General features: G+C 34.9%; 1 protein-coding gene across 5 annotated transcripts in view; it reads left to right on the top strand.

Annotated features, from left to right (window-relative positions):
• Cka (Connector of kinase to AP-1) overlaps window positions 1-27,046 on the top strand; it is a 570,985-nt gene that overhangs the window by 31,579 nt on the left and 512,360 nt on the right. For all 5 annotated transcript variants that reach the window (XM_090399493.1, XM_090399496.1, XM_090399494.1 and 2 more), the window contains exon 2: window positions 24,510-24,613. In XM_090399493.1, the coding sequence (XP_090255619.1) occupies window positions 24,510-24,613 (104 nt within the window). The remainder of the gene's footprint in view (window positions 1-24,509; window positions 24,614-27,046) is intronic.

The raw sequence follows: 27,046 nt of genomic DNA, 5'->3' as shown, positions 1-27,046 counted from the left end.
ATGGTTTTTATGTTGTAGCTGGTTGTGACTTTCTTTTGATGGGATTAGTTTATGCAGGAGATTTTGTTGCAGTGTCACTGTTATTGTTTGTGAGAGTCTATAAGTTTGATTAGATGGATGGAAGGATATATAGTAGGAATATACAGTGGGAGAAGATACTCTTGGACTTGACTGTGACTCATTCACAGGTTTGGGAATTAATTGTTGATTGTGAAGCCTCTCCATTTTGGACAGGTTCAGGCCTGTGCACTACACTAGTGGCCAAAATTGTGGAAACCTTTTGGAAAAAGTGTATTTTTGAGGTTTGATAATACCATAATCATACGGCTCATAATACCACTTTTTTTTGGTGTAATACCATAAAATTATATATATATCAATGGAAAGATAATTTAATTAAGAGTAATGCAACAAAGTTTATTCAATTATCTGTATTCTATGAAAAGTTATAGCCAAATAACCAGAAAAAAGCACAACTTGCTTAGGTTAATATGAAGTAGCTTTTCTTCATTTGAATGTAGCCAGTGAGCATGAGTGTTTAGAGAGAGAATCAGGTGTCATCTTGTTTTGGCAATGAGCCAGTAAGGTCACAGTAGGATTCAGTTATTGATGTCATGTATTGGAGCTGAGAAGAGGACATTTGTCAGTGCTTTATGTGATTGCTATCAAGTTGGTTGTTTTTTTTTTGTGTTCTTTCATTTCATGAGCTTGTTAAACGTAATAAAATTAAAGAAATGGCACAAAGAGTTGACTGGCCACCCAGAAAGTAATGTAAAATAGTACTATTAAGTGAACAAGGCTACGGTTATGAAGAAATTAGAAGAAAAATTGGTGGAACTTAACTAAAGGTGGCATTTCTAAATTTTTGAAGAGATATAAGGAGACTCAGTCACTACAAAACCAGATTTGTAAAGGCAGGAAAAGGTGCACAACAGCAAGTGATAATAGAAGAATTGAGAGACTGTGCCTACGTGATAGAAGAAAATCATCTGGATGTATACAAGATGAAATGGCGCAATACAATGTGAAGTTGAGTGCAAGGACTGTTCAGTGCAGACTGCAGGAATTTTGTCTGAATGCTAGAATTCCACGAAAAAAAGCCATTTTTATCTCTCAAACAAAGGTTGAAAAGATTAAACTGGACAGTGGAACAATGGGACAGTGTTATTTGGAGTGATGAGACCAAAATCTCCCTGTTTGGTAGTGATGGCATAAAATACGCAAGGAGAAGAATCGGAGAAGATTTGCATCTGATTGCATTACACCTACCGTGAAACACCCACTTAGTGTTATGATCTGGGGTTGTATGACTTCAAAAGGTGTGGGCAGAATTTGCGTGATTAATGGGAATATAAATGTCCAAAAATACATGAATGAAATACTTGAGCCCAAACTGAAGCCTTCTGCATGTGATCTTTTCCAAGATAATGAAACATTTATATTTCAACAGGATTCAGCTCCATGTTATGTTGCTGCTGTGTGCAAAAAATGGTTTCAAGATAATCATATTCCGCTGCTGGAATGGCCTGGGAATAGCCCAGACCTTAACCCAATCGAAAATCTATGGAGCCGACTAAAGAAACCTGTTAGTCGGAAGCAACCCACCGATAAAACCCAATTAATAGAAGCAATAATTCAATCTTAGTTTCACATTATAACAGCTGCAGAACTAAAAAACTTGGTTCACTCCATGGGAAGACGTTGTAAGGTCGTAATTAACGCTAAAAGTTACCCAACTAAGTATTAACTCACATTGTGAGAATTTTTGTATATCTCATTTTTTCTATGTTTCACTTTTCTTCTTTATAACTGCTGTTATAATAAAAAATCCTTCATAAAAGCTATTGCATTACGTTCTTGATTAAATTATCTTTCCATTGATATATAATTTTATAGCATTACACCAAAAAAAAGTGGTGTTATGAGCCATTAAACCTCAAAAATACACTTTTTCTAAAAGATTTCCACAATTTTGGCCACTAGTGTAACTGGCAACCAGCCTGCAGGACCACTGTTGTAACTGATATACCCTCAAAACGGAGGAGTTTATGGGTCTCTTATCTACATGACCTTTTGTACAGTTTCCAGCAGTGATCATGCTCATTCTCTCACCACCTAGTGTTTTTGCTCCCTCCCCCCCAACTTTTCATATCATGATTGTCCAGTTGTGTTTTCATTGGAGGTAAATGGCTACTATTTATTATCACATCTGCTTTGCAAAGAGTAACTTATTTTAACTACTCAGGTACAGTTTTTAGAGAATAAGATAAAAGGAATTTGGAAATATGTGGTGGAGGGTCAGTATGGAATATACAGAGTGGTCCACAAGTCATGGAACATTCCATAGAAAGAGCCAGTCTTTGTGAAGCCAAAAATGGAAGGCATTTATGTAATGTGGTTTTACATGACAAAAAAAATCTGGTGATGTTAAACTTATGCATTTGCTTCACAAAGACAGGCCCTTTCTACAACATGTTTCCTGACTAATAAGGTCACCCTGTACTTAATGAGGCAAACTAAATAAGCAGGAATGTAGAAGCATTTCTATCATATTTTGATCCGATATGACCAAAATATGCAAATTTTGAGAAAAAATTAGCTTGAACACATATATGGTATCAGGGGCACAACCATTCTAAATATGAAGGAAACAGAATTTCATATTATATTCAATACTATGTAAGCCTAGCTAATCCAAGTTGTGAAAAGTTTTTATTGTTCAGCTTAATAGTATACTTATCTGAAGCATCCACTGTAGTGGATACTTTGAATAAGTATACTATTAAGTTGAACCCATTCCCTGTCCAGGAAATTCTTTTAATAACTTATGAATTACTTCAAGGATATACTTCTATTATAGAGAATATTTTAATTCAAGGTTCTTAACTTTTGTTCCTTGAAACTGTAAGGTTCTGCTGAATCTTTCTAAATTTAGCAATTTATTTTGGACAGGGAGTTGGAATTTTTTATGAAATAAGTGACTTTTCATATAATATTGTGTACACAAGGATATTATTTCTAAATCCTGTTCTTTTCACTTCTATATTTATAATTTCTTTTCCATCTCTATTTAGTGCATATTTAGCCATTTTTGTTCCCAATTATAATCAACTTCTGTAATGTCATCTGCAACAGTGATGCTTTTTAGGTGGAAAAATCAGGCTTGATTTCCTTTGTAGTATGAAAAGAAATTTTATAAGGTCTTAACTCAAGATTAGTGAATATTATAATAATAACTTATAGCTTCTTCATATTTTATTTAAAAAAAGGGAAGCTCATACTATTGCATCTGTTATAAAACCGTATGCAAAAGATTCGATAGTTATAATGAAAAATATAAGTTGATCATGTATCTTGTTCAGATTACAGTTTGTAGATGCATTACAGATATAATTTTTTATCCATCATGGAGTTATGGGAAGTCCTGTCACATGCACCTGATCAGTCAGTGTTTTAAACTTGTTATTTTCACACTTATCACACTTGAATAATGCATTCTGTTCATCAACCACTCCATGAAAGGGGGGGGGGGAGAAATGATGTTTTATGATACAAAAGTGTGCTATAAAATTTTTTTATCAACAAAATGACCAGAAAAATAATCTGGTAATTAATCTATGACAAAAATGAATTAACCAAAAGTTTGTCTTTATGTATTTTCAGTTTATTTTGCAGAGTTATATAAAACTACTCAGTTACCAAAATGTTTACTATGTTGTGCGATGAAAATGAAGTATGCATAAAACATTGTGTGATGAAATAAGATGGTTGCATAAATATTAATTCACATAGTAGGAAAGAAAACAAAGGATACAACCCATTTTATTTTGCAATCTGGAATTCACACATTTTGAGGGAATGCATTTATGAAATATTCAGTGCTTCCTTGTAATTGGTAATTTAAATGTATCTGAATAGCCATTAAAAGAAAAAACAGTTCATTGGTATTTGGATTGATTTCAAATTAAAAAAAAAATTCACAGAGTAAAAATCATGTAGTTTTGAGTTTCTACTGTGTTCTACTATGGGCTTGAACCTAAGTTTTTTTGAAGTCATCAAATGTTTTATTCAATGTGTACATATAAGAAAGTAGTTAACACTTACTTTTCACAATATATTGGTCAGATGATTTGGTATCCAGCCCATCTGCAAGATAATTTTTTTTTTTTTTTTTTTTTTTTTTTTTTTTTTTTTGAATAACAGTATTAAACGGCTTTTCATTAAGTAAGTTCAAGTATATAATTACATTAATCTACACATTGGAAATTGTGAAAGTAGGCTTGTGCAATGCTATATTGTGAATTAGCACCCACTTAAGAATTGTTAAACTAATTTGTTTTATGGTATCTGATTTTTTTTTTTTTTTTTAGAAGAATGGTAATAACTTGCAAGTTATGCAGCATAAATGTCATTTAAGAATTCTTGAATATTCATTTCCAAATTAACTTGTGAAATTTTATAACAGAGAGTAAGCGATAAATAGCACCTCCTGTTGCTGTGCATTGGAATTTTTTCACTTTCTGAAAACAGTAGCAAGGTATATCTTTGAGAGCATTTTCACGCTCACTAGCTTTTAGCACATGGAAAACAGTTTATGAAGGAATTGTTAAATTAAATACTTATATAAGGTACTAAAAATATAAGACACTCTCCGAATTAGAAGTAAAATGGTTTCATAAATTAGTTGGCAACCTTCAGTAATTGAATAACATGATAATGAACAAGATGTTTTTAATTAATTAAAAAAAAAAATTATGTGAAGGAAATAAGGTAATACATTTTTTGAATGACTTTAGAACGAGGCTGAAAATTCACTTGTGCAATAACTTGCCTCAGGCTAGCGGAAAAGCAAATTTCTGGACCCTGTACACACACACTAAATATCAGTGGCATCACATATCCATTTAGGTAGGGTTTGCTTTGTGTGGCTTATGCAATCTACACTACAAAATTCACTTCTGTTTGACTGTATGATTGCATTTTTATTGAGTATGAATGTTTAAAAGTGCATAGTGCATCAGCGTTTATCTTAATTGGTCCAATGCATTTAATTGTAAGATAACTTTTACTTTAATTTATCAGTTAATATTATTTTAAATATGGAAAGCATAAAGGTCAAAGGAATAATAGCTACACTTCACGCACGCTATTTATGTAAGAAGCACAAAGGCTTTACATCTCATGATGAGATTAGATTATCATTGGCAAATACTAGAGTGAGACACAGATAATTTGAATTTTGGCATGATTTTTAAATACAGCCATATAATATGCACAGAAATTGGAAAAAGTAGTCACTTGGGAGATTTATTATTTTTCCAAATTGAACCCACAGAAAGACTGAAATAACTCGTTTTACTTACTTATTTATACACAAGTTCCAACCTCCTTTGGCTATAATCATACAATCCACGAAAGCTCTGGCAGAAAAACCGGACTTCAGTAGATTGTCAGCACTGTTTTCCATTGTAAATATGGGCAAGAAAGTTATAAATTATTTATAGAAAATTATATATAAAACATTGTCTATATTGGTGTCCTAAACACGTCGGTTAGTTTAACGTGTAAACATGTTTACATGTCAAAAATGTTCTCTTAATGAAGCATTAGTATATTGTGTTTAATTTCAGGAATCATGAATCCAGGAACATATTAGGGAAGTCTAACAGGAATAAGTGCAAAAATATAATATTGATGATATTGCTGTTCCGTGAGTGTGCATCACACACCTAGTACACCCTGAATGTATGCCCCTGCTAAACAAACACACACACTCTCTCTCTCTAAAATGTCCATACTACATATAATAAAGTAAAAGCAATAAAGTTGATATCAAACATGAATTATATTACCATGTCAATATAACATGGGGGGGGGACCCTCAAACAATACAAAAACAGAAATTAGGAAATATTTTATTTAATACAATGGGTTTGCTTTCCATAAAATATTAGATGGATTAATTTTTATTCACAGAAATACAGATTTTAGCTATCCTTTTCTTTTGGGTAGCAATGAACAACCTTTCCCCAACAGACGCAATATTGTAAATGCAAGAAAAATAAGTAGCTTTATTGTATCACTAAATACTGTACTGACAAAATTAGTCTACATAGTATAATCCTAAATGAAAACTATCTGGCTCTGTGTTGTGATAAACATTCCCCCCCCCCTTCTAACATATGCTGTACATTATTATTAAGACACTTCACCAATACTGATTTTACAATAAAATTTAATCAAAAACATTCAAACTAGCATGCCATATATATTTAAAACTCTGTAAAAATGTGCTCACTCAATGGGAAAGGATCAAATATACAGTCAAACGAGTTCTCACTTGAATGCCTGAAGCTAAACATAGGATGCGACATTGTCCAGCATGAACATGCTAAAGCTACGAAATCTGTGAGATTACGCTCTGATATTTCTATTATACTTCATTTAAAAAAATGATGGTCATAATCATCTAGATTTTATGACCTGCAGTTTGAAATACACTGATCTTGTTGAATCTCCATGATATGCAGGGTAAAATTATTCAAATATGTGGGTATACTTGGTATCACTGATGTTCAAGTTGGCTATACTATTCAGCTATTGCTCTTTTCGTATCAAGGAACTTAAGTGGGTTCCTGGAAAACGTGCTCCAGACTGTCATTCAATTGCTGTTGCCTTGGATTGTGATAAAATATGATGGTCCATTTGTTGTGGATTCATTGTTCTTTGTTACCTTTCCTTACTCTTCGTGTCCATTTTTGATGTTCCTTTGCTATTATAGTTATATGATTTTTGGGGGGCAGGTGTGACACCCTCAATCATCTGCTATTATATCCTATTTGAGACAGTGCTTACTACATAATACATTCCTTACAGATCTGATTGTGTCATGTAGTCATTTGATTGTATATGACATGTTGAACTTCTTGTTGAACTTTGTTTTAGATTTGATTACAGATGATGATATTAAGGCCTATAAGTTGGTGAGAGGAGCATATCATATTTGCTGCCATTGGTTGGCCAAGTGGATTGCATATCTGTCCTCAGTTTATGGATAGTATTCACACAAAATAGTTGTATTGGATAATTGTGATAGTTAAGGTTAGTGTTGGTTTCCTTACAATCGTGTGTGGCAGAAGTCATGAGCAATAAAACCAAGCTAGCATTTTGGGATAAGTATAGGTATAGGATCCTAAAGACATATTCTTATTCCAATGCTAACTTGGTTATATTGCTGAAAACTGCAACATGATTAGCGTAGTAATTTCATGGGATATATTGCTTGGAATAATATATAATGAAATAAACCATGAGTCATTCATGAATGGAGTGTAGCAAGTGAGTTTTTGCATAGGATGCATTGCCGATACTGGTAGTGTTTTGTGTATGTTAATGTGTGTGTGAACTGACATGAACTTTTTGCTATATTATATTTTGTTGATGGAAAAGATTTAAAGACAACACAGAAATGTATTCCAATTTTATGATATTTCTTCAAAATCTTATGCAGATGAGTTCTTGACTCCAAAAGTTATTGTTGTTATTATTTTATTGTGTTTTATTTATTTTTTATACGAAAGCAGGATAATGAAACTGAGGCTCTGAGATGAAAGTGATAAATACACAGGTATTTAATGTGCACTTTTATAACAATCTTTAACATGCAGTGATCAGGACTTCTGTATTTCTGAAGATCATGCTGAGGATGTTATAATAGGCATTTGTATAAATGGACTAATGACTTCAGAATTGTGAAATCATAATCACTTACTACTGATTTCTTAAATCTATTAAACTAATGTCAGATGGTAAAATACTAGTGACATTTTAGTAGTAGAAAGTAATAAACTTGTTTTGTGCAGTATATGTTCTAATAGATACTATGTAGTGTTGTGTCCTGAATAGTCAGAAAATTAAAATTTAATTTATTCAGGAACAACTACCTTTAATTGTAGGCAGACAAATGTTGTGTTTTGGCATGGAAATTGAAATGTACATTATAATTTAAAGCAAAACTGAAGAAATGTTTAGTTTAAGAAATGTGAGACTTAACCAGTTTGGTACAGAGTCAAATAAAGGATTTTATTTAAGGTTATTATTTAATTAGAGTATCCCATTCTATGTATTGTGTGAAAGCAAGTTGAGTGTAAGCTATAGTCCAAAGGTCACACTTTAGCTGTCCAGTACAACGTATGGCCTAAGGGAAGGAGAATTTATTAGGAAAGCGAAGCTAGAACGCTTTCTCGGAAGAACGTCACACCAAGTGAATGAATTCTGCGCGGTAAACGACGTAGCTAAACGCGAGAATCTCCAAGAAAGAGAGGGAAAATATAAGGGTCTAGCTCCCCCCACACAAGGCTTTTTTTTTTTTTGGTTCCTGGTTCCCGTGCTCTTGGACGTTGGCTCTCCGTCTCTGCCAACGGGATGATTCCGGGTCGTCCGTAGAAGTCATGAAACGCTTATTGAGGTTCGCGAGGCAAGGCTAGCTATCTCTTCATAACAGATTAGCTAAGCTGTATTGTGTGACCGATGATACAGATGTGTTCCCGGTTCCAGAGAGAGACCAGAGCGGCACACTGCCTTATCGTCCCGGAGAACCTGATCGTGCTGCTATCATATGTGACCCGAAGAACGGTAACCCACAATGGTGCCTTGATATCCAGACAAGGCTGAAGACAGAACAGAAGGTCATTCCATGGGATGGTAACGTAGAATGTTAAAGTATCTGATTTCCAATTAAAGATATGAGAAACTTTATAGGTTAATTTGTGAATGGACAAGTTGTAGAGAACTTTAGTGATTATCCCATTTGGCAGTAACCTGTCTGTTTGAAGAAGGTCTCCCTAGAAGGGATCTGTGTGTGAAATAACTTAGATGTGTTGTGAGATATGATTAGTGACCCTAGAGTGATTAATGATAAGACATTTTAAGCTGGAAATTTGTAAGCTTATAGAAACTCTATGATCCAAGTTATGATTTATGTATTATAGGGTTATTAATGATATCAGAAATTGCTAGGAAGGTGATTAAGTTAATCGTGTACCTTATATTCTTCATGTATATCTCTTAAGCTTTAAAAAATATGTTTTATATCATTTGCCTGAATCCAGCTGATTTTATGAATTCAAATAGCCACTCATAAAATTACTACCGAACCTGGCGGGAGGGACATATGAATATAGTTTGATCTTTCAAGCCACGACTGCATGTAAAACTAAGAGAAGTGAGAATAGTTAGATTAGTGTTTGAAAATTTATTACTGTGTATTACTCTGAGATAGCCACCTTGGATAAGAATCTTATCTATCCTCTGTATTGGCTGGCGCAGCAAAAAATAAATTCGTCAATATTTAACAGGCGGACTGTCTCAGAGGACAAAATTTCAGGGCCTTGTCCCATACATAGACAAAGCCCTAATGAATGAAAGGATTACACGTGACATAATTTGGGAATGGCCTGAATCATAGTTTGTTTAAGAAAAGGAGAGTGATAGCTGATTTATTTAATTTATTGGAAAACTATTATAGAAGCCGGAAAGGAAATAACTGTATAGGAGAGTATAGAGAACAGCGGTAAAGGCAATAATAACGATAGAAATATATAAAGAAGAAGATCGAATGATAACATTTGGCACAAATGACGTGACTTGATTGAGTAAGGTTTTAGATAAGAAGGATAGATTAAGTCAACAACTATATTAAATCATATAGAATCATCGATATAACCATAGACGACGATACAACAGTAGATACTGAGAAACCAACATAGAGCTTTCAGATATTTTGTGATCAAAGTAGAGAACCATAACCATACTTATTTCCATTTTGTAATATGCAGGTGTAGTTCAGATATGACAAAATTGTTTATATTAGGATGTACAGTAACAGATAAAACCTCATTAAGTTATTTTAAGTGATCAGTTTTTAAAGGGTATTTTGATTATGTGAATCAGTTTTTCATCTTCTTTGAAAATGAATTTTTTTTTTTTTGAGTTAGAGCATATATACATATTAGCTTTAAATGAAGAGAGAGATGACATTGTGCTTTAAAAGTTTGGCTGTAAATATTCAGGTTACATAGTGAATTGGCAAGAAACCAGGTCTGAATTTTTTTTTTAAAGGACAGTGTAGATGAAATAAATTGTTAAAGGATATTGCATTAATATTATTTGGCATGGTTCGAACTAATTGCATATGCAGAGCACATTTGGTTAAGGCAAGGATAACTGAGCCTGTCTTGTCTTTTTTTGCTTTTTCTTTTAACTTAAATTTAGGTTTCAGTAATATTTACTGTGTAAGCACTAAAGAGGTAATTGACTTGGTGAACTTTAACCTGTTGGGTATTTCTACATACAGAATTGGCAGGGAACCAGATCTTGTTGAAATTCAATTCATTCTTCCTGTCCTTCATAACGATCCATTATAAATGAAGCTCTTACTCAGGAAATACTGTTTAGTTTCTCTTTGTTTAGTGTATATTAATTTTGGCCTTGAAATTATTCATACAGGAAATAGTTCGGCAATTTCCACATCATATGTTTATTTTTAAGTTTCTGTTTTAATATTGTATCAAATTGAAAATTGTCATAATAAATCTTTTCCATTTGTTGAATAAGTATTAATATTTCCACATATTTGCAAGTAGATATATTGGCATTGTTTGTTGTATTTTCATATTCAAATTAATGGCATATTATAATTGAATTACAAAGGTGTTTATTATATATAATCAGAACACAAGCAAATGTTTTGCTTTGATCAGTACTTAATTTGTCACATTAATCTTTTTTTTTTTTTTTCATAAGTAACATGCTCGATAAGTAACAACTCAGTTTAATAATATTATATGAATTTTATACCTTGGTTTAATGCTTTAAAATTCATTCTGTTTACAATATGTAATTAGATATACTAGAATAATTAGAATATTTTCTTTGCACATTCATTTTAATAACTCAAAACATTTAGTTTTAAAACTGCAAAAAATTCATTTAGTTTTTTATTTATTTTTTATTTCTGTTTTTCTGTAATTTCAATGTGAGAAGTTCACTCAAGTGTTGCTTCTTACTTTTTATGCAAATATATTGAAGCAGCAATTATCACTGTGGAATTCAAATTAGTTCTCTATTATCTGTATTTCTCTCATTTGGATTTTTAGTAAATGTGGTTTAATCAAAATGAAAAAATACCTCAAAGGTCAGATATTTTGATAGCATGAGGATGGCCTTAAAAATTTTTCATCTTGATATAGTTTAGTAGAGATGGGGGAAAAGGATGTAAAACCTTTTTGGAACACCTGCATATATACAGGACTATTTTGAAAATAAAATCATTCAGATTTATAAAACTGTTTCTTTAACAGTTTTATAAATGTGAGATTACAAATAATGAAAATGGATATTCACCTGAGAAACATTAAGAAATGCTAATCCTCTTACTTATAAGAATTATTTAAGGTGAATTAGAAAAATTTAGCATAACTTGCTTTTTCTTTTTGATAATACCCATATATCTAAAACATCAAATTATTATTTTCCTGATGTGCACCTCAAGACTTTCCTGTTATAATCCTTTCATATCTAACATCTTCAGCTCTCAAAAAAACCTGATGTCATCTCTACCCTAGACACTGTTACTCACCTATACAGCTGCCAACATAACTTCCAAATCCCCTCAACCTTAGAATATAGTTCCCACATTTAACATTTTTGACCAAAAATTTTCTTAAAAATTCTTAATGCAGTATACCAGAAGAGGGGATTCTGATGCCTCTTCTTTTTGTATTTGAATGCAGAGTGTCTTGCTGAAGTGATCACATTATTCTACCACTTTCCTATAAGAACAATGGCAGCTGCTGGTGAACATTTATTGACTCTAAAGCTTCAAACATAACAAACTGTCATCTTGTCTTCTCTTTCATTTCACCTATCTCTATTTCATTGGAGCAGCCTTTTTCACACTATTTACCCGAAAGATCATGATTTCTAGCTGTTCAAGAAATGCATCAACAGGTTCACATTTTATCTTTTAACTCTTAGCTACAATGTGAGGTATCGGTTTTGGACCTTTCATGTGTGTATTTGAGGGGGTTGGCAGTTAAAAAGAATGTAGCATTTCCTTTCTAGAATGTATGGAGAACTAAAAACTTGCCCTATTAGGCAGAATCTCAGCTCATTTTTGTATCTGTTTATTATAACTAACCAATTAAAACAGTACCTTTTTTTTTGTGTACCAGAGGTTATCAGGTAGTAGGCCACATTCTTCATCTGGACCATGGCATGTTTTATGTTAACTGTGTACAGAACACAAATACATAATAAAAAAAAAAATAAAATAAAAAAAGTGTGCATATTCTGTTATCTGCTTTCCATGCTGGAGTAATGATCAGTTACATGAGTAACTGATCCAGTAGCAGAATTCCAGAATATTAATTAGTAAGAATATTAGTTAGAGGGCAGGCTGGCTTGACAATTGTCATTTACAGCAATACTTTTCTGACTGTGACCCACACGAAAAATCACATTTTACATCTTGATTCAGTGTATGTGCACTCACACACAATATAAATACACACACACACACTATATGTATGTATGTATGTATATATACAGGGTGTTTGGGATAAATTTGACATATTTATAATTAATTATATTTTTCCGTAAGTTACATGTATTAACACACACTTCTCTTCATTTAAAAGTTTGGACCCTTCTTCATTCATATACAAGATGTCAGAAAGGATGGATAGCTGGAACCCACCTGAATCATGGAAGAGAATAACTTGTATCATGATGATTCGTGCCCGCCATCAAAATAAGGATATTACGACTGCTGCCCAATGCTCCCTGAATACAGTAAAAACAATCAGGCATGAACTAGAGACTTGCAATGGTGACTACGAGGATGTAGCAAGAAGAAAGATCCCTAGCAGACGATCTGATTGCGTTCGTACAGCAGAATTCCTCGCAAATCTGCAGGAACAGGTGTTGAAGAACCCTGGCATTGGAATTCGGGCTTTGTTCGTGGAGTTGCTAACTGTAGTCAAGCCCTGGATAACAAGGGTAGCCAATGGTAGGCCGTATGTATGGCAGCAGGATTCGGCCCCTTGCCACACCTCTGGGAAAAGTCAAAAATGGTTGTCTGAAAATTTCTACGACTTCACCAGTCCAAATGTTTGGCCTCCAAACTCCCCAGACCTTAACCCCATGGATTATTTTGTATGGGGCGCAGTTGAAAAAGACACCAATCGCACTTCCAGTAATACAAAAGCCCAGTTAATGGATAAAATTAAAACAGTTTTTGCGGCCCTTCCCAGGGAGACTGTAGCATCAGCTTGTTCGAGGTTCCGAAGCAGAATTGAAGCTGTGATCGATGCTAATGGTGGTTATTTTGAGTAAATCTTGTTGATAGTATTGTAATTAACTCTGCCTGTAATGTTTTTTTGTCAATTCATTAAATTTAATAGATACAAAGAAGATTTTCTTTTTCCTTACGAAACTGTCAAATTTATCCCGAACACCCTGTATATATATATATATATATATATAAGGCTGAGAAGCAATATCTTGGGTGGGGGACTGAGGTTGTACAATACCAGATAACTCGCAGTAAAGTGGAGCAATCCTAAAGCACTTAGCCACCTTTCAAAAAATCAGTTGAATATCTTGTGCCATGTATCAGACATTAAAGTGATAAGAATACTACACTATTATCTTAGCTAAAAGGCTGGTGAATAAAAAGTGTATCTATTCTTATCAGTTGAATATATGATATAGGTTGCATTTGTCCCCCAAGATATTAAACTGATTTTTTGAGGCAGCAAAGTGTGTGTGTGGATTGCTTTGCCTTTACTACAAATTGCCCTGGTGTTACACAAATTCTAGGATCAGCACTCAATCAGAGAAAAATGAAAAACATATATATGATGAACAAAAGTTTCATAAAACATTACACATCCTTCATATATATGATAAAGTATTAGTCACAAACATGAATTTTGTCATGATATATATACCCTCAAGGGGTGTACAGGATATGATACTACTACATGAAAAATTACATCATTACTAACTTCCTATCTGCAATTTTTCTCCAAATCAGTCTGTTACCTGTCAAGACTCCAACATTATCAGATCTTATATTTTTATCTTCCACGGCATTTTTACTGTATCAATCCACCTATATCTTGGTCTTCCTCTGGGTCGTTTTCCTGTCAACCTGGCAGAGAACACTTGTTTTGCTAATCTTTCCTCTCCCATTCTATTTAAGTGACCATATGAGACTTGAGATTAGCTCTGCTAATGCATTCCTGGATGCTGACAATGTCAAGTTCTTTCCTAATATCCTCGTTTTTAATATGGTATTGCCATTGATGCCATCTGTTCATGCCCCTAATCTTTCTCATGACTCTCATATCGGCGGCCTCTAGTCTTGGTCGAGTGTTGTTTTACTTCTGATTCAGCTCTCAGATCCATAAGTTAAAACTGGTTTGAACACTGTCTTGTATACAGCTAATGTAGTGTTCTGGCTAATTTCGCTCTTATTCCATATAAATTTATTCAGTTGACTTCTTACCATACCAGCTTTGTTGATTCTGTTGTCTATTTCCATATTTAATTTACCATCTTCACTAAAAATCGTGCCTAAGTAGCTGAAATGTTTTACTTGTTCAAAAGATTCTCCATTCACAATGCAGTCGACATTTTCAACGATTCCACCTATTTTCATTGTCTTTGTCTTTTTAATGCTGGCCTTCATACCATATCTATTACAACAGTTATTCACTTTAGTCAGGGAATCTTGTAGCGGATTTATTTAGAAGTATAACATCATCCGCATAAAGCAAAGAGCTAAGATTAACATCTCCAATTTTGATATTAGGTTTATTACCACTTTCCTTCATAATGTGATCCATATAGATAATGTATGACGGAGGGGATAATGTACATCCTTGTCTGACACCAGATTTAACATTAAACCATCTTTCTGTACTTCCTTCAATTCTAACTGCTGACTTGCAACTCAAATAAAGACTAAGTATTGCTTGATATAATGCCCAATTGACACCATATAACTGTAGCTTTTCGAATAGCTTCTCTCTCTCTTGGCACCTTGCCATATGCCTTTTCTAGATCTACAAAACTTAAATATAGATCTTTGTTATATGCCATTGATTTCTCAACTATTTGTTGTAAAGTGAAAATCTGATCATAACAGCCTCTATTTCGCTTGAATTCAGCTTGTTCTTCACCAAGCTTCCCTTCCACACTCCTTCTCAACTGTTTCTCAGGTATACTTGCATATATCTTACCAGGAACACTCAGTAGAGAAATACATCTGTAATTCTCATATTCAGTTTTATTTCCCTTTTTATATATAGGTACTATGAGAGCTCTACTCCAATCATCTGGAATTCATCCCTTTGTCCAGGCCTTGTGAACTATGCAGTGCAGCCACTGTAAGACTTCTATACCTCCATACTTGAGCATTTCTATTCAAATATCATCTACTCCTGTTGCCTTTCCACATTTCAGGCTTTTGATGGCCTTTTCTACTTCAAGTATGGATATGTATTCCTGACTGCATGCCTGGTCAGTTTTTTACCACTGTGTTGTCATCACTGCTTGTTTCATTTAGCAATTTTTTGAAGTAATTACTCCATACTTCAAGGATATCTTTTTCTCCTGTTTTCATATCACCTCTAATTCCTTTTACAGCACTCTTTCCTACATTTCTGAGCTGCTTCAATAACCTCCAGAATATCTTGCCACCTTCTTGATATTTATTTTGTGTTCTTACCAAAGTCCTCCCATGACTTTTGTTTAGCTAGTTTTACACACTGTTTCCCTTTCTTACATTTGTCTTATATTTTTTAGACAAACATAAGAAATATATTTCTTATGTTTGTCTCTGTATTCTCTAAGTGCACAAGCTGACTTATTTGCCAGTAGCTTTTGATATGCTTTCTTCTTTTCTTTCACATTGCCTCTTTAACTACTTGTGTCCACCATGGAGTTCTGATTTTTCTATCCTTACAGAGAACCTCACCACATGCCTGTCTAGCTGAATCAATCAGTTCTTCAGGGCTTGCTACTGAATCTTCAAGGTTTGATTCCTGTTCTCAAACTCTTTCATTTTTTAAAAAAAAATAAAAAAAAAAATCTCTGGTGTCCTGCACCAAGGAGAAAACATCACTATCGACAATAACATAGTCAATGAGACTTTTCTTATTCCTTGCCTCTTCTCTCCATGTGAATTTGTGCACATTTTTATGTTGGAACATTGTGTTAGTAATAACCAGTGTATATCCTGAGCATATATCCAACAGGTATTTGCCATTATTATTAGCTTTGCTCTTTTCTCCAAATTTTCCCAATATATTTTTGTATGTCTCACATTCATTTCCTACTCTGCTATTTAGACCCCAACATGGACCAACTTTTCCTTTTTCATTGTGTCAGTTGCTTTCTGTAAAGCATCAAAAAATTCCTCCACTTCTACCTTAGTAGAACCTTCTGTGGGACCATAGGCACAAATAAGTCTCATTGTCCATTCCCCATTCTCATATTTGCCCACATTACTCTACTTGAGACTGCCTGCCATTCAAGAAGATTATTCTCGTATTTATGAATTTTATTACCATTTAAATGCAACATAGAAAAACAAATTTAAAACAAACAACAGAAATTGGGGAATTATTTATTGCCACAAATGAAAATGTCCCTGTATAATGATCAATATCCAATATCCACTTCCCAATGGATATAATGCAAATGCAAGAAAAGCAAAGTAATTTTATTGCACCACGAAATACAGTAAGGATACCACCTGCATACTCTATGTTGTGATGGTTAGAGTAAACTGGAGACATCTCTGGAATGAAAATAACCTGCCTGTGTGATACTCTCCTTTCTCCCCCTTCCCCCAGACACTATACCTTATCTTAAGATGATATTAATTATACAGTTAGTTTGATGAAGAAAATTCAGAACATGCCATATATATATTTAGAACTTTGTAAAAATGCACCTACTGAGTACAGAAGGGACATAATATACCCACAAGCGAGTTCCCACTTGAAGGGAAATGCATATATATATATATATACATATATATACATATAGCACTTGGAAAGGATTAAACTGATTTTAATATTTCCAATATTTCATCTGTCACTAAGACATCTTCAGGGATTACAAAAAACTAATGTAACACACACTCAAATGCAACACAATAATAAGCCAAACACGTTGGTGACTCTAAAGTTCTATCTAGGTGGTGCACCCTCTACGGGCGATCGTAGGTAGCCTAAAATGTAAGATGGATCTCGGATAATTAATGTTTTCCCAAATTTTTGCAAGTTTATGCAACCGTATTTTAGATTCGGTTGATTCCGAGTGCTGCTGCTGATTCTAAAAATAGTCTTTCTTTTTTGAATTTACTGTGGTGGAGCATGGTGTTTTTTTTTCTAGGAGGCCCTGTGGGTTGTATCCAAAACATGGTCTGCCAGGCCAGACTGATAGTCATGATTGCAGATATGATTTGTGTTCTTCTAAGCAGGTGGTTGCTGATCTACCATCTGTCCAAAGTACACCAGCTTGCAGGAACAGGGTACTTTATAAACTCCAGGCACTGAGAGAGGAGGGAGCTGATCTTAAGTAGAATGGATAAAGGTAGCAAGTCTGCGGTATGGCTTAAGTGCTGTGTGGAGGTTGTACTTTTCTAAGGAATTTTTTGTTTTCTTATGTGCCATGGATGTAGGGTATGGTGATTGAATTTCTGAACTCCTGATGAGACGAGATGGCTGGGGAATGGGGGGAGGAACTGATTATTTTTTTGATACTGTAATCACTGTAGCCATTAGAGAGGAAGGTGTTGTGTATGTTGTAGAGTTCGGTTGAAAGGGCGGTTCAACTGGAACAAAGATTGTGGGCTCTCTTGGTTAGAGTTTTAGTAATGCCATATTGTTGATTGGGGTGGTGGGAAAGTTTGAGTGTGTGTGTGTGAGAGAGAGAGAGGTTTTTATATACAGTGAAGGAAAGTTTACCATGGAAGATGTGTAACTAAGGTGTCTAGGAAGGGTAAACTATTGTTATTTTCCTTTTCCATCGTAAACTGGATTCCTGGATGTTGAGGTGCCTGAGGAAGGAGTCTGATGTGTTTCGTTGATGATATGATGAGTCTGGTTGAGGATGATGATACATAGATGATGTGTTCTCTATTTGGCCTCATGGGGGGGGGGGGGGACATAAGCAAGAATATTTCCTGTTAGTGACTGTGTCATAGTCCACACATGGGTGTATACAAAGTTCATGCAAATTTGCATTTCAGTGGCGGTTCCACTAAAATTAAATTTGCTGAGTAGAATTTAAGCTGTATATATTGCTAAAGTGTATTTAAAATTATTGGTGTGAAAGTTTTATATATAACACTTTTTTTTATTTTTTTTTAATCTTTATTCTTATTTGATTTCAATAAAACATGATATGAAAAAAATATATATATGAAACTTTTTTGGGTGTATAACTATCTCTCCCATCTCCATATCATTTGCCAAGACTTGACTTGGACATATTTCCTTAATCTCATATTTGTAAATTTAGGGACACAAAAACACATGTGTTGAACAGATTATTTTATTAATTACTAATAAAATAAAACTTGACGTTTCGACCCCTGTATCGAGGTCATCATCGGAAGAATAATAATAATTAGCTCAGTAGAAGTGGCGTTTGCACCCTACAACACTTGACCGCACAAAGAAAGGATTTGGTGGTTCAAATCTAGTTGCCGACTAGACGAAATTTTTCTAAGCTTTTGGGGGTCGAGTTCGAGGTTATATCGTAGTGTGTAGTGTTCGTGCAAGCTCCTGATAAGATAAGTATTATTTTCAGTTATCGTTGATAAAATTACTTAATATTGCGTAGTTTTGTTTGCCTTGCGTATTTTAGTGCGTCTGTTTGTGTGTTTTTGGTGTGTTATAACTTATTATTTGATAAAACACGTTGCAATAATTATGGCACCTGTACGAAGGAAAAACGTGGCCAGTAATGATGGTTCGCCATCTTTATCAAAGAACGGTAGTATAAAAGAAATGAGTCAGTGTACTAGCTGTGAAATGTACGCTTTGCGGAGTGCAGTCGGAGTGTGGATAGATGATAATAAAGGATTGAATGTGTGTAGAAAAGGTAGGGAGAATGAGAAATTGAAGTGTATTTTGGATCGTGAGTGTGATATTTTTGTCAAACTTCAGAATGAAGAAAATAGCGATATGACAAGAAACGGCAAGGTTGTACATGAGAATTATGAGAGTGTGAATGTAGAAAGTGTGAATGATAGTATTAATGGTTTCTCAGAGAATAAAAAAGATGAGATAGATGCATTGAGTGAGATCGCGTTGTTGAATGGTGCGATAGAAAGGGCAAAACAGCAGCTAGAGTGCATGAACAAAAGTCGACTGAATGAACCAACCAATAATAAAAGGTATGACAGGAAAAATAGGCGTATGAATGTGAACATGAACAAAATGAAGGATAGAGTGCTATACGGAGACTCGTTAGTACGAGGTGTGTTAGTAGAGGATTTGACAAAATCGTACCAACCTGGTGCAACCATAAAGGATGTAACTGAGTCTATTAGAGAGCAAAAGGAAAGGGTGAAAGAAATGATTGTTGTGGCAGGTACGAATGATTTGAAAGGAGATAAAATGGAAATGATAGAAGACCTGAATGAATTGTTTGAGGTAGCAAAAGAAAAGAGTGAGAGAGAGTTAGAATGATTAGTCTTTTGCCATGGTATGACAGTGAAATGTTTAAAAGGAGGGCCATAATTGCGAATGACTTTATGCGTGGGTTATGTATGACGAGTGGTGTGGAATTTGTGGACGTGTGGAGTGAGTTCGATGGGCGAAAGGATCTATATAAGATGGATGGCTTGCATTTGAATGGTTATGGTGTAAGAAGACTTGAGAAAGTGTTGCTGAATGTAGTGGATGTGCAAATTCAGGGAAACTAGATTTGTTAAGGGGGGGGGGGGGAGTAGATATACAGTCCTTAGGAAGGCAGTTGAATGTAAGAATGAATATAATATGCTAGAGCAAATAAGGACAACAAACCAGAGTAGGATAGTTAATATAAGGCATCAAGGTAGGGTTGGGGCTAATGGGGGTCTTAAATTCGTGTACACTAATACTAGGAGTATTAGGAACAAGAAGGAAGAGTTTTTGGCCATGGTTGGCACTTCCAGACCACAGGTTATTGGTATTAGTGAAACATGGCTGACTGTAGATGATATAGCTAGTGGGATTGAATGTGATGGGTATAGTGTGTTCAGGAATGACAGAGAGAATAAAATGGGGGGAGGAGTATTGTTGATGATAGCTGATGAGCTACAACCAAGGAGAATAGAAGTTGAATTGCAGGATAGAGAAAAGAGCACATTTGAGGCTGTTTGGTGTGAGATTGTGGCTAGCAGAACTAAATATACAATTGGGTGCTGCTATAGACCAGGTGATGGAAAAGATGGTGGTGACAGTATGCACAAGCAAATAGAAGAAATGAGTGGAAGGAGGGTAATTATTATGGGAGATTTCAATTATGGTCGCATTGATTGGAGTGAGGAGAGGACACACGGGAGGAAGGAATTGGATTTTATGCGGTTATTAAGGGATAACTATCTGCGACAGCATGTAATGGAAAATACTAGGGGTCAGAGAGTGCTTGACCTAGTAATAACATCTGAGGATTTGGCTGTGACAAATATGACCACATTGCCACCAATCGGTGAGAGTGATCATAGGGTCTTGACTTGGGAGGTGGCTAAAGGTGTAGAATTTTCAATTAAGACGGTACATGTGGAATTATCGGGTTGGAAAGTATGACAAGCTTAGGAGTTTGATTGGCTCAGTGCCATGGCATGTACAACTGCAAGGACTAGAAGTTGATAGTGCATGGGAGGTAGTTAAGAAGTGCTTGCATGAAGCAATGGCTGACTGTATACCTAGAGTCCGAATAATAAATCAAGTAGGGGTTAAATGGATGAATAACACCATTAAGCTTGAGCTGCAAAAAAAGAAATAACTATGGAGGGAATTTAAGGAGAAAGGTGACCGGCAGGCACATGAACAGTATAAAGCGCAGGCCAGAAGGGTGACGAGTGTGGTAAGAAAAGCAAAAAAGGATTACGAAAGAACATTGGCCATGCAGGCTAAAGAGAATCCTAAACAGTTTTTTAGATATGTAGCAAGTAAAAGGAAAAATGTACATGGCAGAATGATTTTAAAGAATGCCGATGGTAGGGAGGTAACTGAATCAGTTGAGATAGCTGAGTTACTGAGTGAGCACTTTTCAAGAATATATCATCCAGGTGGTGACATTGCAGAAATGAATAAACCAGTAGATTATATGGGAATTGTGGTGAATGAAGTGGAGGTGAGTAGTCTATTGCATAACCTCAATGTCAATACATCTGTGGGATTGGATGGTATACCAGCTCGTGTTGTATGAGAAGCAGCTAAAGAATTGTCAGTACCCTTGACCATTTTGTTTAATTTGAGTCTCGGGTCTGGGTTAGTCCTGAGCGGGTGGAAAGAGGGGAAAATAGTTCCACTGCATAAAGGTGGTTCCAAGACTGCTGTTGTAAATTACCGACCGATTAGCATATAAGGAATCATTGTCAAGGTCTTAGAGAAATTAGTCAAGAAAAGAATACAGGATTGGATAGATGAAAATGGGATATTGTATGGGGGACAACATGGTTTTGTGAAGGGTAGATCATGCCTCAGTAACTTGCTCATGTTTTATAACACAGTGATGGCTGAACTGGATAAGGTTAATGGGTTTACAGTGATTCTACTGGACCTTGCCAAGGCCTTTGACAGGATACCACATGGAACCCTAATCAGTAAACTGGAGCAGATGGGTATAGATATAGGGTTGGTAAGATGGATAGGAGGGTGGTTGAAGGAGAGATACCAGAGAGTGGTTTATTCAGGAGTGGAGTCAAAAAGATGTCTTGTGACTAGTGGAGTGCCGCAGGGCTCTGTTCTTGGACCACTGCTTTTCAATTTGTTCATCAATGATATTGGAAAGGATTTGAGAGGAAGTGTTCACTTGTTTGCTGATGATGCACAGTTGGGTCGAGCATTTGTGAGTGCACAGGATGTCAAAATTTTACAGGATGATTTGGATAGTTTGGAGGACTGGGCTAGAAAAAATGGATGTCAGTTTAATGTGGCAAAGTGTAAGGTTATGCACTTTGGGGTGGAAAGAATAGCAGCAGTATATCGCATTGGTGGAACCATACTCCAGGAGATTGATGAGGCCAGGGATTTGGGAGTGCTGGTGGATAGGGAGTTGAAGTTTAGGGGGCACATTGCAAAAGTGACTAAAACAGCTCACCAAATCACTTGGCTTATGAAAAATACTTTAACATGCAGAGACAAACAAGTTGTTGTTCCTCTGTATCGAGCCTTGATAAGACCCCATCTGGACTACTGTGCCCAGTTATGGGCACCAGGGTTTCTTCGTGATGGGGAGGAAGTGGAGAGGGTCCGAGTGACCCTCTCCACTTCCTTCCCATCACGAGACGAGTGACCAAGATGATAGCAGGTCTGTGGAATGAACCTTATGAGAATAGGTTGAGGATTTGTGGGTTGCAGAAATTGGACGATAGGCAAAGGAGGGGTGATATGATTGAGACATTCAAATTACTGAAGGGTTTTTATAAGATTGATCCAGAAGATATTTTTGAAAATATGACTGGTGGTGGGAGGACTAGGGGCCATGCATGGAAGCTGGTCAAGAACGTGGTTGACAAGGGTGTTAGAGCTAGGTTTTTTACTTGGAGAGTGGTGAATGAGTGGAATAAGCTTCCAGAGTCTGTTGTGGATGCTACGACCGTGAATGAGTTCAAGGCAAGATATGATAGATACTGTGTGAATGTTGAATAGTTGTTCCAGACATGATGTTAGGGCCTCCCTCGATGAGTCTGTCGACTCCTTGGAGTTTCCCGGAACAACAATAATAATAATAATAATAATAATAATATAAGCGTATAAGGAACCAAACTACATGCTCATGCCCTGTATACCGGTAAACTAAATCTACGTAGTTAATTAATCCTTTTTCCTAGCCTGATCTCTAGTGATTAAAAAAAATATATATTATAATAATAATAATAAATAAATAAATTAAAAAATTTTTTAAAAATTTATTTATTTATTTTTATTTATTTATTATTATTATTATTTTAATCACTAGAGGTCAGGCTAGGAAAAAGGATTAATTAACTACGTAGATTTAGTTTACCGGTATACAGGGCATGAGCATGTAGTTTGGTTCCTTATACACTTGTATTCTTCCAATGATGACCTTGATACAGTGGTCGAAACGTCGTTTTATTTTATTGGTAATTAATAAAATAATCTGTTCAACACGTGTGTTTTTGTGTCCCTAAATTTACAAATATGAGTGCTGATCACCGTGTAACCTTAAAAGAAAGAATATGTGCTTAATGGCAGAGTAGTTGGTGTTAAGATTATTTTCAACCTTATATAAATATCTCGTAATGCATTACCATTAAGTTCAAATTGAGATACAATTGGAGAAGCTAGCCTGCAAAGCTATTTTATTTATAATTGGAAAGATTTTGTTACAGGAAATAGATACCACTTACACATGACAGGAAGTAGGAAAAGTAAACTTTGCTCTAGAGCTCTAATATGGTTTTACCTACTTCAGGCATCTGTTAATTAAGGAGGAATTGCACTGGGTGGTAAAAATCACCTGTCACTTAGAGCATTGCATTCTAGTTATCCTTTCTTCCAAATAGGAATGATATGCTTTGTAAGTGGGTTTTTCTTTTGTGGAAACAGGGCCCAATTAATAAAATGGCAGTTCAAAAGAGATGCGATATTCAGATTTTCTGTTCATGTTGTTTGTTTTGTGAAGTCTGTAGCTCACAGCATTTGCACTTTGGTTTGAAAGATCCAGGTTAAATTCCTCTGTATTAGCTAAGGAACCTTTGTAAAGTTTTCATTTGAAGGTGAGCCCCCTCCTGAAACAGGTGTGCAAATTGACTAGCTACCAGAGGTTTGTGGGATCAGACTCGCACCATGCAATACTCCCGTTTGATGGCATATCATTCAGGCTTTCCCATTAGGTGGATTAACATATTATTTGACTTAGCAGTCATTCAGTATATGCTCCATAATATGCTGAATGCGATATTTCATCACAACTGATGTAGCTAAACTATCAGATTTTTAATAAGCAAGGATATGAAATATATTACTCTCCATGTTGAACTTGAAGTTAACAAATATCAGACATCCTCATGAATGTTTCAGAACTGCTCATAATCTCAGTTGCTGTTCTTCCTGTACTTAGATAAAATTTGTAATGATCTTATGTAATTCTGATATTCATTTAATATATCCTTTTTTAAATCACTTTATACTGCACATTGCACATATTCTATTTCACATGAGTAAGGATTCAACATTGTCTTCCAGGCCAGGATAGCATTTTTACAAGGTGAAAGGAAAGGTCAGGAGAACTTGAAAAATGATTTAATACGAAGGATAAAGATGTTAGAATATGCCCTTAAACAAGAAAGGTAAGTTTTGAGAAACTTGATACGCTGAATTTACATCATCAGAAAAATTTTAACTTTCACATGAGTTAATCATAGAATCTTTTCAATCTGCATATGAAAAAAATTTCAGAAGTCTGTATATCTTATGTTACTTATATGCAAGTAGTAATACAAAAATCTCTTGCATGGAATAGTAGATTCTTGTATTACATATTTTGTATTGTCATATATCACAAGCATTCCAAATTGCATCATTAGCTGATTTAAAAGAATTCAGGCCTGAATAAATACAGGCCATGTGTGACAAAACATAAATACATTAACATTTTTTGATATAATTTTTTGTTAATATTATTAACTAAAACTTTACTTCTTAGGTTGCTGTTTTAATTTCGTGTGTGTTCTGAAAATTCTGCAGTTCATCATATACAAGTATTCATAAGTGATTAAACAGAATGAGTGATTTTTTCCAATTTTATTTTTACAGGACTTTCATTACAGTCCATCATACTAAGAAGCTTTAACTATTTTATTTTTATGGTTCATTTGCTGAAGTTCAGGAAACAGTTTTGATCTTTGTAAAAACATCAGTTTGCTTTTCATCCCATTGGTTTCTCTAGTCTGGCAATTAGTTTTCCACTGTTTTGTAAGTTTTGTTTTAAAATGGCATTTTATTATACAGGTGTTTGATTTTTATATACATATATATTGTGTGTGCAAGTGTCAGTTTTATGAGAGGTCTCACTTTTAAAAATACCATATATATATTTTTTCATTTTTATTTATTTATATTACATTCTATTACCACTGCTCAATGTTGCATCATTTAACTTTTCTTCTCATAAAGCATTTTAATATGCTGATTATAAATATTTTATTAATCGTTTTTATGAGGCTAAATCTTTTATTGTACTGTCACTTAAATTCTTGCTGCTGGAAATGTCAGTCATATTTTGATGCTATGCATAACTGTGACATATTTAAAAGTTCTAAATAAAAACTGATATGCTATCCACTCAGTCTGGTTAGCTGAATGGAGAGCTTATCTGCTCTCTCACTCATAGGTTTGAATCCCACCTTGGAAATGGATGTTTGTGAAAGCCTGCTCTAGACAATCATGATAGTTCTTTAAGTTTAGAGGACAACATGTGTACTTATTCCAGCAATGTAAAGTTTATTTTAATATTTGATTTTAGGATCAAATGAAGAATAAGCACACGATTGCAAATAATTAGCAACACAAATAAAAATTATCAAATTATTAGATAATGATCTACAAAGAATGGAAGACCTGAGGAAGCAAGAGGTGATGTTGATTAGCATGAAAGTAGGATTGGAGAGTTTGTGAGTGGCATGATTTGAAGAGAATGAGAGAGAAGGAACACAAAACAGACAGGGAAATGGCAGAGGGTTCACGGAAACACTGTGAGAACTTCACAAAGTCACATTGCCCCCTCATACAGTATCATATTTTTTATCCATCCATTCTTGAATTCTCTTTTTGACCAATTTTTCCAGTACTTTTACCATAATACCTGAGATGCTGATTGGTCTATTATTTGCAACTGCAGTCTTAGCAGTTGCAAATAATAAGACTTTTTTATTTGCAATTTTAAAAAGTCTTAGAATTTGACTATCTAAGACTTTTTAAGACTATTTTGCCCCCTTTCCACTCCCTTGAAACTCTACCAGAGCTGAGACCTAAATTAAAGAGCCTAGTCCGAGGCATTGCCAGTTCCCTTGAACATTCTCACAAAACTCGAGCTGATATCCCATCTAATCCCACAGCTGTAGTTACATTGAGATTCTGCAATATCCTAAGGGCCTCCAATTCATCCACCTCTGTTCCCACATTAGTGTCTGTCACATGTGTTAAAGTAGCAACCTCTCTAGGATATGATATATTCTTGCAAAGTGGTCACTCAGTAACCTAACTATTTTATCTGCTTCCGTCACATCATCATCATCAGCACTCATTAAGGTTAATCTTCCATGGTAATTCTTCCTCTTACCTGCCACATAACGAAAGAACTCTTTGGGATTTCCTTTGGGCTGCTCGGCTAGATTCTTCTCATAATCTGATTTTGCCTTTCTTGCCTGAGCCTTGTACTGTTCATGAGTTTGCGGGTCACCTTTCTCCTTATATACTCTCCACAACATTTTCTTCTTCTGTAGCTTGTGCTTAATGATATTACTCATCCATCTGGCTTCTGCCTGATTAACCCTACTTACATTAGGTATACAATTTAATATTGCTTTCTCCAGATGGCCCTTAACTATCTCCCATGCACTACAGACATCTTTACCCTGCTGTGCTTTATGCCATGGCACAGATTTTAGCTTCTTCCTAAGCTTGTCATAATCACCCACCTTGTAGTTCCACATATACCCCTTCTTGACAGGATATTCCTCATGTTGTACAATCTCCCAAGTCTAGACCGCATGGTCAATTTC

The sequence above is a fragment of the Typopeltis vanoorti genome, chromosome 10 (genome assembly GCF_054136105.1).
Source record: "Typopeltis vanoorti isolate ZY-2024b chromosome 10, IOZ_Tvanoo_1.0, whole genome shotgun sequence".
In the NCBI taxonomy this organism is placed as follows: Eukaryota; Metazoa; Arthropoda; class Arachnida; order Uropygi; family Thelyphonidae; genus Typopeltis; species Typopeltis vanoorti.
This window is presented reverse-complemented; position numbering and strand designations above follow the sequence as displayed.